We start from the raw sequence: 17522 nt of genomic DNA, 5'->3' as shown, positions 1-17522 counted from the left end.
TGAAGTTCCTTTCACACTTTGCAGACAATAGCCATATAATATAGTGAATTTGTGGATGGTGTGAGTTGAGTGGTCTCCTGAGCTGAGAAATGCTTTTTGCTGCTTAAAACAGCACTGAAGCAAGCTTAGGTGGTTTCTTGAGGTATCCTGCAGCAGGGAAAAAAAATCCTATAACAGAGAAAAGTTCCTTTTAACAGGCCTGTTTTTATCTGAATGTAGGTATGGCAGGATAAAATGTTAAAATTCACTGCTGGTCCTCTTCTCTCAGGAGGCTCCTAAAACCTGCTAGTAGTTACTTCACAGAAAAGCTTTTGAATTTCTGTGGCTCTACAAAGAGGCAATTATACCCTGCTATAGCCAGCACCAAAACTGAGTTGTGGCTAAATGAGAAGAAACATTTCTAACCAAGCTATTAAGTCACTTGTACCTATGTTTCTCCTTTGTCTTACCAGACATGTAGTTTTAGACCAAGAACTAGGCTTGTTTAATGCACTTTCTTGTTCTTGTGACCAATTTGGTTTGATTTTAGTTCCAAAACAATAAATCAGCTGCATGTGAAGAGTTTATAGCCATGAACCTTATAGCTAATTTCTGTCAGTTTAGATCACCATCTAGCAAAATGCATCACTGTGGAACTGAAATCAGCTGAACTACTTTGTTCTCAAATGGAAAAATGCTCATTATTGGATGGCCCAATTAAGATTTCTATTACATAATGATATTTCTATTGAATGTAGAATGGAGAACATCCTATTGAATGTGGAATTGGTGCATCAGAGAAAATTTAGTGTTTTGTTGGTAAGTAACTATAGCAAAACGCTTTCCTTGAACTATTCTTAAGACACTACTGGAATAGTCTCAGTAGAAGAAAATCACGCCCGAAACCAGAGTCCAGAACTGAGAGGATTAATCATTAGTACATGACATTGTCCTTATTTCTTCTCAATCTTCCTTTTTTTTTTTTTTTTTAATGTAAAAGAGAAGTTGAAGATGCATCATGTTGTTTGAACTATTGCATTCAAAATAAAGAAGGTTTATGGATATTTTTCTCAAACTTTAATTCTTCTGTATTTCTTAGTTCTGTGTTTTTCATTTATTTGTGTTTCAGTCCTGATTGAATGAATATTATTTGTATTTAGTTTAAGTTTTTTGTGTTCTAGTATTAGATTCCAGTTGCAGAATGGAAAGAGTAATTACCCAGTGAATTATTTTGCACTGACAAGAGAACAAAGAATTTGAATTCAAGGTAGCAATTTGGGCTGCTCCTTGACCCCAGGGTTTTCTTTGGCTTAATTGATTTGATTTGAGCTTTAAATGTTTTTCTTTGCTATCTGTGGTTCACAAAGACTGAACTGATGGACCAAGGTAAGTAAGGCTTTTTAATAATTTTAAATATCAAAGTTAATGCATTGCTGTGAAGAGTATCATTTTGGGAGATGCCACACTATAAAGAACAGTGAGGTTCTGTTATATACTAAAGGAATCCCCAAATAATTTAGTCAATTCCACTGTGCTGTTATCCTTTGTTTGAAAGCTGTGGATATGTATTTCATATCTGCTTTAGTAGATTGTTTCAGACAGACAAAGACATTAATTACCTGGTAAATATTCCTGCACACCATACCAGTTCAGCTACTCTGTTATTAATTCATTTAGTATCTATAAACATGCTGGAGATTTATTAGCCACATTAACCTCCATTTCTATTTACTAAGACTTGTCACAAATATAAATGGTAATGAAAATATATTAGTGAGTCTCCTGAAATCTGTCAGAGACGTCTACAGTCTCCATACAGTCCATACAGTTTTTGGGTTTTATTCTCTGTACCTCCTTGTCTGATATAGTTTCTTCCTGGCCCAATAGGAGATTGCTGAAGTCTTTCATATCAATGCTTTTATATGATTTAGAGACAACAATCATAAAAAATGGAAATAGCATTTTTAATTTAATGATTTAATAGCATAATTTAATAGCAAAAATGCATAATGTAAAGTCACTTGCTAAGTCAAAACTAGCAACTTATAAAGCACAAGTGTTGTCAGAAAGTTTATGTCTTGTCACAGTTCTCTCCTTAGATTTATAAGGTAATTTAATATTAGGATGGACAGATGGAATACCATCTTTTCTAGGTCCTTATGGATTAAAGCTTTCAGTTAAGTTTTGGTCAGAAGGCAATTGTTTAAACAATAAGCTCATTGTCTGTCTTTGTTTCCTTCTCTCTTTTAAAATTAACTGGACTACGTGACTTCATCTGATAAAATATGCGTTTTTTATCATTTTCTGAGATTTTGTATATTCTTTTAATTATCTTTTCAAAAATAATTAAACCACCTCTGTTCGTGACACTGAAGACAAAGATGTTCTTTGATTCACTCTAATTCTGCAGAATTGCTGTGCAAACAGTAGTAGTTCTCCATCCAGAATATATGTGGTTGATAATACAGCGCTAGTTTTGTGCCTCCCTACTCAGTAGCATCCTGGGAGTTTTTTGCCTTTTTTGTTTGTTTGTTTGTTTGTTTTGTTTGTTTGTTTTTTGTTTGTTCGGGTTTTTTTGGTTTTGTTTCTTTAATTCTCTGGGTTGCCTGTTTTAGTTTTTGTTTTGTCTGTTTTGCCTGATTGTCACAATCATTCTGAACTCTAATCCTGTTCCCCGGAACTGGTGCAAATTCTCGAAGCTTTCGAGAAAGGCAAAGCGAAGTTTACATTGAATTCTTCCCGACTGTGTCAGAATAAAATCACACTCGAAGAAAATATAAAACTACAAAAACTGCAAGAACGGTGAAACTGATGCTTTGCAAACAAGGAGAGCTTTACTGATCAGTGCCGTCTCTAAAAGAGATGCCTTAAACTTCCCGAGGTTAAATAAAACAAATGGATTTCTAGAACTGTAATCAAAACTGCTTGGAACACCTGTTACTCTTTCACATAATTTTCAAAGGAAATTTTGTGGGTATGTCAATCGTTCATTACGTGTGCCATAAAGGCAAGGTGAAAACGGCCGCATCAGTAAAATCCTCAGTGAAAGAGAAGTGCTTTAGTTTAAAAAGAGGACGTAGGGAGTAAGGGGAAAGTGTACAAGAGGGCTTTAATGCAGATTATGTGGCAATGCCGGACAGGAGCACACGGCGAGCCCACTCTCCCCGTCCCTCCAGCGGAAGGAAGGGCCCTCAGCGTCACCGCTACGGCTGCGCACACGGCCCGGCGCCGGGCTGCTCCTGTGCTTCTCCCTCCTTCTCCTGCCCTTCCTCCTCCTCCTTTCCTTCCTCCTCCTTTCCTTCCTCCTCCTTTCCTTCCGCCTTATCCTTTCCTTCCTCCCGCTCCTTCCCTCGGGTCTGATGGCTGCGAGTGACGCGGAAAGGGCCCAGCAGCAGGTGAGCGGCGGAGGGGGTCGCGGGGAAAGCGGTGACCTCAGGGGGCACCTGGGGAGCCCTGAGCGGCTCCGTGCCCGCTGTGGCGAGCCTGCACCGCCGACACACTTCAGGTGTGTCCTTTCTAGGTGGAGGGTACTTCTCTGGTTTTTCTTTATGGGAATTTGCCCTGTATCCGCTCTTCCTCCCTCCGCTCAGAGGAAGAGTTTAGTGCCGAGCCCTCAGGGTCCTTTCCCAGCCGGGGTCCCACCTAGCCAGGAGCAGCACGGATTGAGAGCTGCAGGGAACGTGTTGGTATCTGCGCCCTGTCACTTTGCTCGCCTTGTCAGTGCTGAGAATGAAAGGATTGCCCTCAGAAATTGAAAAGCTGGTGTGTGAGAGGTGTGAGAACTGAGCAAAGGTTACTTACAAAATCACAGAGTCAGTTATACCTCTGAGATCATCGAGTCCAACCTGTGACCCAAGACCACTGTGCCAACTAGACCAGGGCACTGAGTGCCACATCCAGCCCTTTCTTAAACACCTCCGGGCACAGTGACTCCACCACCTCCCTGGGTAGCCCATTCCAATGTCTAATCACCCCTTCTGTGAAAAAAGAAATCTTCCTAATGTCCATCTGAAACCTCTTCTGCTCACCTGAAGTCCTGTCAATCAGGACTGGATCCCCAATACTTAGGGCCTTCCAGTGCAGTGAATCTTGTCACATCTGTCGGTGAGTTGTAGAAGAACAAGGCTTTAAAAAGATGAGATGATTGGCACACAAAGTTTTTGTGGGTTTTAGGGGGGGGGGGCGGTATTTACTTTTGCTTTTTTTCTTTTTCTTTTAGATTGATGAAATTGAAGCCCTTTCATCAATCTATGGTGATGATTGGTGTGTTGTTGATGAAAATGAAAAAATCTATTGCATTAAGATTAGTGACTGTCTGGATCAACCAAAATGGACCCTGTGTTTGCAGGTATAGTGGTGGTAAGAAGTTCAGCACAAATTTTGCAGTTGGACTGATGCAGGCGAAACCCTTTAAGTATGGTTTATTATCTACTCAGATGATTAAGAAGCTTTTGGATTAGAGTCTGTGATGAGGCTTTTCAGTGATTGTTCCTGTAACACATTGGTGTGCTTGTGATATATTCAGTAGTTACATATCCTAATTCCACACATGACCAAAGCATTTCAGTATGTTTCACCAAAGACTAATTTCTGAAATACTTACACATCGACTTTGTGCCTCAGTGAATCTACTGCAGTTGCATCTAGATTTGCTTCCTGGAAAGTGCTGAGACAGAATGAAACTTGGATCAACTTAATTGATCCAACTCCTTACTTTGTTTTCAGAACTGAAAGCAGTAAGTTTACTTAGTGTAAGAAACATGGAAGTGTGCACTTAGGGAAGTACCTCTTATTTAAGTCCAGTAACCGTGTGTGCAGCTTTCAGTTTTTTCTGTACTTTATTTTGCATCCTTACAAACTGCCCCATAAAACATAATTGTATGCATTACCATCATAGAAATTTTAAATGCAGATACTCAGTTGTTCCTGTAATTCTGTAACAACGTACCCAACTGTTTTCTTCATTTGTAACACTAATTGTAGTCCTGCTGCTTGACAGCAGAGTCCTTCAGTAAGCTCGTCTAGCTGAGGGTAGCCCAATGAATACATATCCTGAATTTCTTTCAGGTGATTTTGCCACCAGGATATCCAACTGCAGAGCCACCTATTTATCAACTAAAGTAGGTGAAGTTTTCTTTCAAACATTTGTGTTTTATGAGTTGCCACTGTTAACTGTTTACCTGTAAGTGGAAGTTGAGTTAAAATACTCCTTGAATTAAAACTGCCTCTGATGGGGGATGTTTCCAGCAAGGATAGTCCTTTATCCTGTTTTTTCCAAAGTGTTTACAGCTGGAATCTTGATGGTTGGCAAAGTTATATTTTCAAGGTGTTTATCACATTTATGTGAGAATGTTGGAAGCAGCATATAGCATAATTTTCATTGCATTTCTTTTCATTCTAGTGCCCCTTGGCTTCGAGGACAAGATTATACGGAGCTAGCAAATAGCTTGGAAGAAATATATGTGTAAGTTGAAGACTGTGGAATATAGTAAAAGGAGACAATGTATTTTCAGTTTCTATCTGTTCTTCACTTGAGTGTTAAAACACAGGATGTGAAAACTTTTAGTTGTGTCTTAGAGCATAAGTAGCATACCAGTTTTTCTTAAAAGCTGAGGGATAAGTTGGTTTTAAAATAAACACGTGGACTCTATTAACTGGAATCTAGAACACAGTGTAGCCAACAATAAGGCATAATGGATGCATGAGAATAAACAGCATTTAGAAATAATCACATTACATGATTTTGAATTCCTGTGAAAGTGGGGTAGAAAATGTAGTAATTTTATATGGTTTATTTATTTATTTTAGATCCCAAAGATTATACAAGAGAAATGAAATGAAAACATAAGGAAGCCCTGTCATGCCCCAGACAGTGAAATCTGAGCATCTTGCATAAGAAATATTTTTTTAGTGCTATAAGGAAGAGAGCACTTAGCTTCCATAAGGTTTTTTATGATTAACTGGGTTTCCTAGCTAATTAAGCAACAGGTCATTTAACCAAGTAAAATTTAATTTGAAATGTTAAAAATGTGCAAGGATTTTAAGTGAAAAGTTCTGCATAAACATATTCATCACAGTTGTTCAGGGGAGCAAAAGGACAGAGGTTGTCCTTAATGCTGTCCAGATTAAAAGGATTTGATGGAGTCTCTACTGCAGGTAGAGCTGCTGGTTCTTTTTTTCGTTCCCCCCTGTTCAGTCCTGTAGGCTGTCAAATTGTGCTGGTTCAGCTCCCTTCTGTCTCTGTCAGCTGCTGGTCAGAGCCCTTGATGTCTGCTCTCACTTCTATTTGTTCAGCAGGAAGTGAAGGTGTTTGTACTTCAGGCCATTATATGTGCTTTAGGTCATTTTAAACGGTTTAAAAACCTGGGGTAATCAGTGATGTGCACAGTATTTGTGAAAGCCTTTTATCTATTCAATGTCTAAATGATTGTCAGATGAGCAGAGATACTCTGCATTATTTGCATTGTATTTGACCAGTTTTCTAGTCCCTAGGGATCTAAGTTGTGTAGTTCTGCAGTCTAAACCAACATGAACTATACTGTCAATTGCTGTGGGTAAAATGGATAATTATAGATCAAAAGTCTGTTTTGGGAGACACAAAGTAATTTACAACTATTCAGAAACTAATTGGGTGATGCTGGACAAAATGGTATTTACTTTCGTAAAACAGGGAAATTTTGTTCCTTCTCTAATATTTTTCATTCCATCATTAAAAGAAAGTCTTCAGGTATTAAAGCAGTGCATCTGTAAAATAAGCAGTGTGAAATCAGGGTGTTGAATTGTTCTGCAGTTTGTCTGGATTTTGCACTCAGAGCTACAAGTTCATAAACCCCTTATTTTTGCTTAAATATTTTTCTTAAAATATGTATGTTTATTTGAATTTGATTGTTTCTAGCAGTAGTGCTGTATACATTAAGCAGAATTTAAATATGTAATTTTGTTACTTAACTGGTGCCCAGGTGGTGGCAGTAAGAATAGAATTAATGAGAACCTGTGAGATATCCATGGCCCTAAATCTTTAGTTTTGTTTCTTTGACAAACAGAAACATTTGAACAGAAAGAAACAAAACATTTTGACAAAAATGCATGGTTCATAACCAATTCTTTAACCATTTCATAATCACTTGAAATGTATTTTGAGTTGTTTGGGTCCTGCTGCACATAAAGGAAGCATTTCTTAACTCCTAACGTGTATATAAAATGTGTTCAACCAATCCTTCAGTACCTTGATACACACCTTGGTGCCCTGAGTGAAGCCTCCTAGGCCTAAATCTTTATCTCCCTGTCCCATGGCCTATTACCCAAACTGAACTGATTCATTCCAATGCTCCACTGACCTACTATCACAATCCACTGGTAAGTTTTTCACCCAGGGAGCTACTGAGACAGAACTTTACACAAGCCTGTCTAAGCTCTTTATCTCACTAGCTTGTGTTCAATTTCTGTGTGTCTGAAATCTGTATGTTATTTTATGTACTTTCCAAGTGAAATTTGCAAAAGTGATTCTTCATTTACCATGAACTTTTACTTCCAGACAGAACCTTGGTGAAAGTATACTGTATTTATGGGTGGAGAAGATACGAGAAGTTCTGGTAGAAAAGGCACAGTCTTCAGATCCAGGTACTTCAGAAAATACACGGGGTTTTTATTTTCCTTCTTCTTCCAATGCAAAATAAGATTTCAGTACAAATTAGTCTATGTTCATTTTTGAATTGGATCTAGATATCAGAGAACAGTCTCCTGTGTCAGGGCTTGTTGTTTTACAGTGGCAGTATCCCTTTTTTAAAAGCAGTAGGGAAAAGAAGGTGGGGGCGGCCTCTGAACTGGAACAAGGTCCACAGTTCTATCAGGAATGAAATTACTGGCATGAAGTGCTGCCCACAGGTGCATTATGTATTACCCTCCATTCTGTGAAGGAGTTATTCATACCAGTAATTAATTTCTGGGGTTGAGTGCACTGTTGGAGGATTGGGATTCAAGAGAAGATAGTCAGTGGACTATGCAGAGAAATGATCAAGTATTTCATCATTTTACTTTTCTGTCCTTCCATTGATTTTACTGTATTGGGATGAGAGGTACATCATCAGTAGAGCTGCAGTGATTCTTCTGCTATTATTCTTACAGAATTTGTATAAATTCACAGTTGTTCCTTCTAAAAATGGTGGGGGGTTTTTGTTTCATAGCTAAGCTGCTATGAAATGTGTGAGTGAGGTGTGCATGCACTGTGGCAAAAAGAAACAGAACTATTTTTCTCTGTCAGGGGTTTATCTTTGTCCTGTGAGAAATAAAAGTCTGAAGAAAAGGAAATTTCATTTTCAGTGTTCTTTCATGGTAAGGTCTAGTGTTAGTCTTTCAATAAACTGTGCATTTTGTTGCTACATCACAGACATTGGAGAAGTCATTTTTCACTGATGTGACTAAAAGAGTGGACACTGAGAAGTGAAAATTTTACTGAGAGTATTGGAAGTTTGAGCATTTTCACCACAGCCTTATGGCTTCCATTTTTGAACATGCTTTATCACACCTCTTTTTTTTTAATGGAAAATACATATATTATAAAACCTGCATCATAAGCACATCATAGGCCCTCTAAATAGGAATGAAACTGTGATATATTAATCTGGTTTTAAACCCAGATGTCAGAACACTGAATATTTCCTCTTTTATTATCGACTATTATTTTTTGGATGTTCTATACATGAAGGAAAACAGGATTTTTGGAATTCCAGAATACTTGAAGCATGTTGAGAAGCGATGTTTCAAATCTGGTAATTTTATACCCTCATGAAGTAGCATTGAGCAACAGCACTACATTTTCCCCTAAATGACCAGTAAATGACTGGAGTTTTTGTGAAACATCAGCTTAATTTGATCTCTAAATTCAGATTAAAGGTAGAATTTGAATGTTTAATTGAAACAGTAAACATTTATTGTTCTTTTTTTCTTAGAAATACTGTTTCTTAGTATTGAAACAGAAGATCTTATGGAAGGATTCCATAGTATGAGTATTTTATTTTTAATTCTCAGGAAGTTTTAAGTTAATACTGGCCTGAGTACTTTTGGGCTTTGTTGTAATTAATATTACTGTTCTGCATTTAATAATTTTTAATGTCAAACCGTTTTGAACTGAGAAGCCAGAGACTTCTTAAGAAAAAGAGAGTTTGAAATTTTGTTTTGCTTGTCCTGCAAAAAATGTGTAATAAATTCTACTACGTGTGTCTTAATAGAACCAGATATTAAGAAAACCACTGAAGAAGTTGATGAAGATGATGTAGATGATTTTCTCCTAGACTATCAACCCCTTCAGGAAGATCAAATTAAAATGTTAAATTACATGGCATCTGGAAGTCAGGAAGGTAAAAAATACACTCTTTTTAATTCTGTTGAAATGATTTAAAAGAAGCCTGAAGATTCTGCTTTTCTGCTCAGCTTCAGAAGTGACAGTAGAATTATAATAAAGTTTAATAACAGTCATTAAAAAATGCAATATATTTTTGGTGGGTTTGTATGTTATTTTCTGTACTTCACTTTAACAAGTCCCTTTTTTTAAAGTTGAGACATTCTTTACTTTTGTAGCCATAAGCATTGTTTCTGTACTCTTAAAAGAAACGAAACACTCCCTTGTTTGTGACCCATAGATGAAGAACTGCCCCCTATACATCATGGAAACCCAATCACAGATCGAAGGAGCACTTTCCAAGCACATTTGGCTCCAGTGGTGACAACCAGACAAGTTAGTAGAGATCAGTTCTTCCCTTTTTGCCTATATTTTGAGCTTGACAAAGTATTACTGGAATACTTGGGATTTGCCAGATATGTTGGGTTGTCTGTGCATCTTCCTGTGCTGATCCTGTCTGAGTAGGCATTGGTTTCTTGCTTTCACTATCAGCTGAACAGTCAAATAACAGCTCTTCTTCCTGCTATTCTTTACTGTTATGTGCATTAGATGTAAGAGAATAAGAACATTGTAATTTGACTTCTGGATGTTGGCAAGTTTGTCATAAGATGTTTGGAAGTTACCGAGTCTATCGTGTGTTTGCTGGAAGAGGAATTAAAATGGGTTTATAATTATTTTCCCTCCTTCAGAAAGGAATTCTGTTAAAAAACACACTTGGATTGTGCATAAGTAAATCTTTATCATGACCTAATTGAGAAGGGTTTGGAGCTTCTTTTGTACATCACTTTCCATCTGTTACCATCAGCCTCCTTTGATGAGCCCTTTTTAGTGGGGAAACCACTGTTCTTTTATTAACTCAGAGTTAAACCTTGAGAGGATTTTTCTCTTTCTTTTTATGCAATTTTAGGGATATTTAAAAAAAAAAAATTTGGTAAAGGATATTGTCAAGTGCTTCTTGAAAGTCCAGGTGACCTAGGTCTACTATGTACCCACTATGAGTGTGAGCTGTGAAAAAACACTGACAGGCTGACAGTGTTTTTAGGCTGATTTCTCTATACAAAAGTTGTAATGTTTGAAGCCATCTGTGGGTTTTTTTTGTTTTGTTTTTCTTCCCTCTCAATAATTTGCTTAGTATGGACATATGAATTGGTCTCTAAATCCCAGCATCCCTTCTGGAGCACTTCGACCTTTCAAGTTCACATACACTGTACATTCGTGTGGGGTTTTGTGTATGTAGGAACACACTTACTAACAAACCATGATAAAAGGGTGAGAGTATTTTAAAATTAAAAAGATACATTAAGCCAATGATTCCCATTTCTTCCCTTTCTGAAGTAACAGAGTTCATTTATTATACATATATATGTTAAAGAATCACTTAAAAAAGATAGAGCTGTAGCACAAAAATTATCTCTAAAGTATGTTTTCAGGAAGCTGGTAGCTGGGAAATAATAATGTCAAAGTTAATGATAGTTTCATAGGATTTGTGCTTTAAGTGCCTGTACTGAACTTACTGTTTTAACTTACTGTCCATGTTTATGAAAGTATATTAAGTAATACAAGTTGTCTTCCTTCAGTGTTCAAAGTAACAAGAAGATAGATGTCTGAAGCAATATTCTTCATTAATAATAGGATTTTTTTCATTGTGATATCTTTTATTTGAGGTGGTTGTTGTCAGTTGAATTTCTTCAAGAAGAATAGGAAAAAGCACAGTATAGCTAGGGCAGATATTAAATATATCTATTGATTGTATGTATTGTATTGATTGTATGTATATGTATTGATGTATCTCTGAGGCATGTTTTTGAACAGGAGGCAATTTACTTGCCAGGCATGTTTTCCCAAGCTTTCTCAGCTTCAGTCATGTTTTGTATTATGTACTAAAATGATGTCTTAATCAAAAGCTCTTCTTTTTTTCTGGACCATTGGAAAGAGTTGAACAATTGCTAGCTTGTTTACTTAGAAACATATTATGAACTGATATTGGTAAATATTTTGAATTTGGTACTTCTTAAGAGCAAAGAGATACATGATGGGAATATCTGTTTTCTGGGAAATACTGACACTTCCAGACCCCTAATAGGATGTTTTTTTGTTTTCACTGTTCTTCCTCTGAAGTGGAAACTGTGGAAAAAAAACCCAACATGTTTGAGGGAAAATGAGAAACTTGAAATTTAGTAGGGCTTTCTAAACATCATGTTTTTGTGAAATAAGTAAAAGCAGTATGTAGTTGTGTTCTATTCCAGCTTAAATTTATGCAAAAAAATAAGGAGGTGCAATTGATACTTAATACTAAATAAAAATATTTTCTGGCTCTTACTGTCTCTTGTTGAATAAAGCAATTTGACACTTCTACATCTTGAACAATAATATGAATGTACACAATGTAGAAGTTCAAGGGACAAGGTGTTTTCAGTATCCCAGGAAAATTGTTTAAAACAAGCATGAGAATACTGAAAGCTGCTTCCTGAGTTATTATACCAAACATTTTATGTCAAAGCATAAAATCTTTTCATTGTAGTACTAGGGAGATGTATGTTTAGCTGTGATATTGAGAGGGATGTATGAAACCCCAGTTATAAAAGGAAGGTTTTTTTCTGTTGTCTTTTATAGGTTAAAAGAGTTCTTGAAAAATTATATGAGAACAAGAAAATTGCAAGTGCTACCCACAACATATATGCATACAGGTGAGAAACAAATCGTGATTTTTATTCTTTTTTAGTGTTTTTTTAGTGTTCTTTGACAAATGAGTGCAGGACATGAGAAAGAAATTCCTTTCTATTAAATTCCTTGCTATTAAAAGGAATTCCTTGCTTTAGGGAGTAGGTTTCTTATTTGTATGGTTGGTGTTGCAGGTGTTATTTTGAATTTGAGGTCAAGCAAGTAGAACATACAGTAGGAAATAAGATTGTGAAGCAGCATTAGGAATAGAAAAAAAATGGATTTGAACATATGTTGGTATACTTTTGTAGTATGTCTGAGCATGGAAATGCTACATCATCCTGAACTAAATGTGCTTTTATTTGGGTAAAATAACTTCTTTTTCACACCCAACCTTATATTTAGAAATAGCTGAAAATATTCAGTTGAAATAAGAGTTGAATCAGAAAGCCTGATGCAGACATCTGACACATGAAGTTTCAGCTGAAATACAAGAAACTTCAGGGATTATGAGAAACAGGTAAAAATGAGTTTGGCAGTCATCTGCCACTGGCAACTTTGGTGGATATAGCTTATGTGAAATGAACTGGTCTCAGTCCAGATAGCAGTGTAGGTTTTCTGAGGAATGGAAGTGACAGTAAAAGGGAAGAGCTGTAGGAACCACTCATCTAAAAAAGTATGTACGTTTACCCATTCATGCCCATTCTGGTGTGATCTTAATGAAACATGAAATGAGAAGAAGTGAAAACTAATTTTACCAAAAAGTAAAAGCTTCTACCTAAGTAAAAAGTTTCTGTAAAGAGGGTATTTCTGTTCTCACAGATGATGGCTTCCTTCACCCATATTATCCAAATTTCAAATTTCATTTAAAAAAAAAAAAAAAAAGGGGAAAAAAGGAAAAGGCACATACTTACACTTACTGCTTTGTCTTTGTCATCTAGTACTAGAAGCCTCTTTCTCATTGTGTCACGTGTAGCTAACTTCAGAAATTAGGAAATAAGTTGGTAATAAGCCAGCTTATTGGTCAGTAGACCTCTGAGAATTACTTCTGGAAAATTAGACCTGGGCAGCTTTTTTATGAACCAGTACACCCAAAAGTTTACTGCAGTGCCCCCTGAGGAGGATGGCATGGAGAATCCAAGGGCAAATTTCAGTAACAGTTTCATGTTGCTGCTGAAATACAGACCTAATTAATTTTTCATAATGGTTTTGTCCAAGTTCTTCTAAGTTTATACTATATTTTGAATCTGTATCTGATAAGCATTGGTTTCAGCTAGATGCAATTATTAGGCTAAAAACCTGGGTATTTTTCTGTTTAGGGACTTTAAACTGGTAATGACTGGAGTTTACTTGACATAGCTGAAGTCTGTGTAAAAGCTTTTCAAAACTTGTTCTACTGTACAGATGAACACTTGTGGTTTACACTGTGCCTCTTTCTGTTGTCATGTAAATATGCATAGCAAAGAATTAGAATTGATACACACATGTATGAAAGATATCTGAGACTTTAATAATCAAGTAGAAATATTTGTTGATTGACATTTTCTAATCTATTTTATGTTATTTCTTTTCTTTTACAGAATATACTGTGAAGATAAGCAGACATTCCTACAGGATTGTGAAGATGACGGAGAGACAGCAGCAGGTGGACGTCTTCTCCATCTTATGCAGGTTGTAGAAATTAATCTTTGGCTTTTGGAAATCTTGAATTTATATTGAATTTAAAAATTGCTACAATGTAAATAAATTTGTAGAAGATTCTTTTAATTTTTGCTCTGCTAGCAGCCAGCCAGATGACTGCTTTCTCAAGGTAAAAGGAAATGTACAGACTGTAGCACTTTCAAGTCTTGGATCATAGAAACAAGTGATGTTTCATAGATGGCAGTAATAGTTTGAGTTAAAGGATAAGTTTTAAATCCTGTGCTTCCTGTGTGATGTAAGGTACACAGAAAATGAAGACTGGGAGAAGCTGACTGTCAGAATATAACAGCTGATCTGTGCACAGCCTTTCATATGGTTCCCTTGAGTAGGTGTAATAAAAAGACACCAATATATGAACTTGCAGAGTAGAACTTCAAATACAAAAGGAGTGAAGGAGCTAAGTTGGTTTGATCATTTAGTCTGTTTTGTTGTGCTGTTTCCTGTTCTGGGTCCTTAGCCCTCATACTCACATATATTTTAGTCTTCAAGTATTGAAATAATATTTGTCAAAGGTGCTACTAAATGTGAGTGAGTTGAGATTGATAAATTTTGGTTCATGATGCAAGCACTAGTAAAACCATAATTAAAATAGCCCAACTACAGGAGACAGCTGGGTGTATCTTAATGCTGTGCCTCAAGTCACTTAGCTGTGTGAGCAGACAAATCAAAATATTTTTAAATTTATATTTTAAATATAAAAATATTTGTTTTTATTTTAGATTGATGTTCCCTTCACAACAGGAGTTTTATTTTCCTGTCCTTTTGTTGCTTGAATATTCTTTTGCTTAATATGTTGCACTCTTATTCCTGGAAACTTTTTTCCCCCAAGTTTCCTTTTTTTTCCCTGAAAAAAATATAGTTAATGGAAACATTTTGACATTTTTAATTTTGAGCTTTTTCAGACTTCCTAAATAAATTAAACCAGACTTGGGAAGGTTTAATAAAGAAACTTAGGTTATGTAATATATGCAAGTATATGTGCTAAATATGAAGATATTATTGTTATGAAAATAATGTAAAGATACAATTTAGCAGTTACTAAGATAACTGATGTTCTGAGATTATCAGCTTCTTTTCAATGTGTTAGCACATACTTTTGAAAGTTGTCTAGGCACTTAATATTCCATAAAAATCCAGTTTAGAACATGACATGACTGTCACTTCCAGATGTGAATGTGTGTAAATTATATGGATCATCATTCTGTGTCTGCAATCCTAGTTACTGGGAATATTTCTGTTCTGGAAGAATACTAAGATAAGGGTCAGAAAAATTCAATTTACAGCCATAGGAAAAGATTAAAGTAGTTTGTGGGCTGATTTCAGGATGTTCATAGATCTTGCAGTTTTTTTGTTTTGAGCCCTTATGACATAGGTATGAAAATTAGGTGATTTAAAACATTTATTGTTGCTGAACTTACAGGGTTTTTTTAGTTGTTGGTGGTGGTTTAGGTTTTTGCTTTTTTAAATAGAAATTAATCTTGTTTCAGATAAGACCAGCATTTCAAAATAGCACTTTCTGTGTTACAAAAAAATGTACTTTAGATTGGTACTTGTATGAGGTTACAAGAAGCTCTAGTTTAGATTAGTACCATCCTGTTTACTGTCAGAAGTTGTTATACATAGACTTTATGGCCAGTACATAAATGAAGAGTAAAAAATGCCTGTCACAGAACATACCCCCAGTTCTTTTAATTTTAAAATTCTAAGAATATTTCTGTTTTCATAAACAATGATTGACTCTACTAACAGTATTGTTTGAACAAGTCAGGTACTTGTTTTTTTCTCTTTAACAGAGATGATTAATGGTTGGTAACGTACACATATTAACAGTACTAGCTTGTAGCATTTTATGTATCCATATGTATAATGCCTATGGCCTGGCTGTTACTAGCCTCATCCACCAACACTTCCAAAACTATGAATAGACAGTCAGCTTAGTGACAGGGCAGTACAATTGATCATACCAAAGAATGAAAAATGTAACTCAGTAACTTTTTAAAATACAAGATAGTAGACCTATTTTATGTTTCAAATTGGTGCCAGCAGTGATCCAGGTTCAATTAAAAGATAAAGACTTCTATTGCTTTCTTTTATTCACAGATTTTGAATGTCCACAATGTGTTAGTTGTGGTGTCCCGCTGGTATGGAGGTATTCTCCTGGGACCAGATCGTTTCAAACATATAAACAATTGTGCAAGAAATGTACTCGTGGAGTACGACTATGTACCTTCAACGGTATGTTTCGTCCTTCCAGAATGAAGGTGTTTGCATGTGAACTTGTGTGACTTTCCACTGTTAGATGAAGCCAGAAGAAAAGTAATACAACCTGTGTGAATGGATAAACAAGTCAAAATTTTCATAAATCTCTGTGACCTATTCGTACTGTTCATATTAAAAATAATTCTCATGGGTGACCTTGGGAGAATATTTGTGTTTTACAAGAATATTCTTAAAATTTTGCAATGCTTGTTTTTCATTTCAGGAAGAGTCATCTAGACAAGCCGGAAAGAGCAAAAAGATAAGGAAGGATAACAAGAAGAGAACAGAACACTAATTTATTTTATAAAAACTTTGAAAGTGTATTTTGCACATATTTATACAAAAACCCCCTGAAACTTACTGCCTTATATTATAGAATGGACATATTGTATTCAGAAGAGAATTCAGTAAAGCCATAGATATATTTTCATCTTGTTTTGTGATTTCTTCTGCTGTTCTGAAGTAAAGCTTAGACACAAGTTTTCTGTTTCTTACACATCGGAGCTCCTTGTTATGAGGACAGTGCAGCATCTGGAACCATTGCTCTGTCCAGTCCCTTCCCACCAAACAACAGCTGACTAATTGATAATGTGGATTTCTGATCTCCATTCCTGGATTCAAATATGTGTCTTGTGTTAGTAATTGAATTCTATAGTTTGTTGTACTGAGAGTGGGACTAGAGTCATTCATACACCACGTCACTTAAAAAGTTTCAGATACTCCTTTGTGAAAGGAAAGCATGGGGTTGAGTGTGGTGTTTGGAGTGCCTGGTCCTGCCTGTGCAGTTCCTGATCAGATGCTAGATAGTGGCTGCTTGGTGACATTTGGAAGACTGAACATAGGCAGTGAGCTAAGAAATGTGATGAAACTACTGCAGAATTTCTTTGAGGATTGTTCTGTGATAGTTGGCACTCAAGGAACCTGTTGAAAAGATGAGGATTTGTGTTGCATAATTAAAGGAACCAGCAAAATTGACCATACAATCAGTGAGCAGAATGAATCCCCGGTCCTTTAAAATGTCTGAAAATAGACCATCAGAGTGGAAATGCATTTTTACTTTCACATCATTTCTTTCAGAGAGAGCATGAAATGCTGTCTAACTGTCTTGTGGACACTTCTAGATAAAGAAGTTACAGTCCCTTCCTATTTTTGTTTGCAAGCATTTCCTAAATTTAAACTTCCTTCTTTTTTTAAGGAATAATGCAACAAGAGAAAGAGATTCCAAAAATGTCTGATGACAACTCTTTAAAATTCTGCTGGGACATTATTTTTAATGTTAAACTAAAGCAGCAGTTTTAACCATTTTTGTTATCAAATACTGTAAGGTTTTTAAGACATACTGCCCACTTGTGGAAGAGTTACAAATTACATTACCTTGGAAAAGAAAGAAAAGAAAGATGATATAATTAATTTATACCCAAAATACAATTGCCTGTCATTAAAATATGTTAACAAGGAATCAAACATTATCAGAAAAGGGCGGATAGTGGCTTTTGTCTTTTTGTCCACTCTGTTGTATCTTTTT

General features: G+C 35.9%; 1 protein-coding gene across 3 annotated transcripts; it reads left to right on the top strand.

The window, feature by feature from the left end:
• The first annotated feature begins 3108 nt into the window (after positions 1–3108).
• IMPACT (impact RWD domain protein) lies at positions 3109–16427 on the top strand. Of its 3 annotated transcripts, XM_023921225.2 has the most exons (11): positions 3109–3374; positions 4199–4327; positions 5047–5099; positions 5381–5443; positions 7514–7599; positions 9207–9335; positions 9618–9712; positions 11990–12063; positions 13618–13708; positions 15839–15973; positions 16221–16427. In XM_023921225.2, exons 1-11 carry the CDS (start codon positions 3339–3341, stop codon positions 16290–16292), a joined length of 963 nt encoding a protein of 320 aa, XP_023776993.1. In that variant the 5' UTR covers positions 3109–3338; the 3' UTR covers positions 16293–16427. The 3 variants fall into 3 exon arrangements, with proteins under 3 accessions (XP_023776993.1, XP_023776994.1, XP_023776995.1); XM_023921226.2 differs by lacking the exon at positions 4199–4327 and having other exon boundaries at positions 3197–3374; XM_023921227.2 differs by lacking the exon at positions 3109–3374 and having other exon boundaries at positions 4225–4338.
• The last annotated feature ends 1095 nt before the right edge of the window (positions 16428–17522 follow it).

This window comes from Cyanistes caeruleus, chromosome 1 (assembly GCF_971803275.1).
Source record: "Cyanistes caeruleus chromosome 1, bCyaCae1.hap1.1, whole genome shotgun sequence".
NCBI classification, from domain to species: Eukaryota; Metazoa; Chordata; class Aves; order Passeriformes; family Paridae; genus Cyanistes; species Cyanistes caeruleus.
The sequence above is the reverse complement of the archived record's forward strand: the minus strand, read 5'-3'. Positions and strand labels throughout refer to the sequence as shown.

Excerpts from the sequence above, each read along its gene's own strand:
- IMPACT (XM_023921225.2), top strand. The coding sequence starts at position 3,339 with ATGGCTGCGAGTGACGCGGAAAGGGCCCAGCAGCAG. Across the intron at positions 9,336-9,617 it reads GGCATCTGGAAGTCAGGAAG|ATGAAGAACTGCCCCCTATA; the intron begins GTAAAAAATACA and ends TGTGACCCATAG. Across the intron at positions 12,064-13,617 it reads CACAACATATATGCATACAG|AATATACTGTGAAGATAAGC; the intron begins GTGAGAAACAAA and ends TTTCTTTTACAG.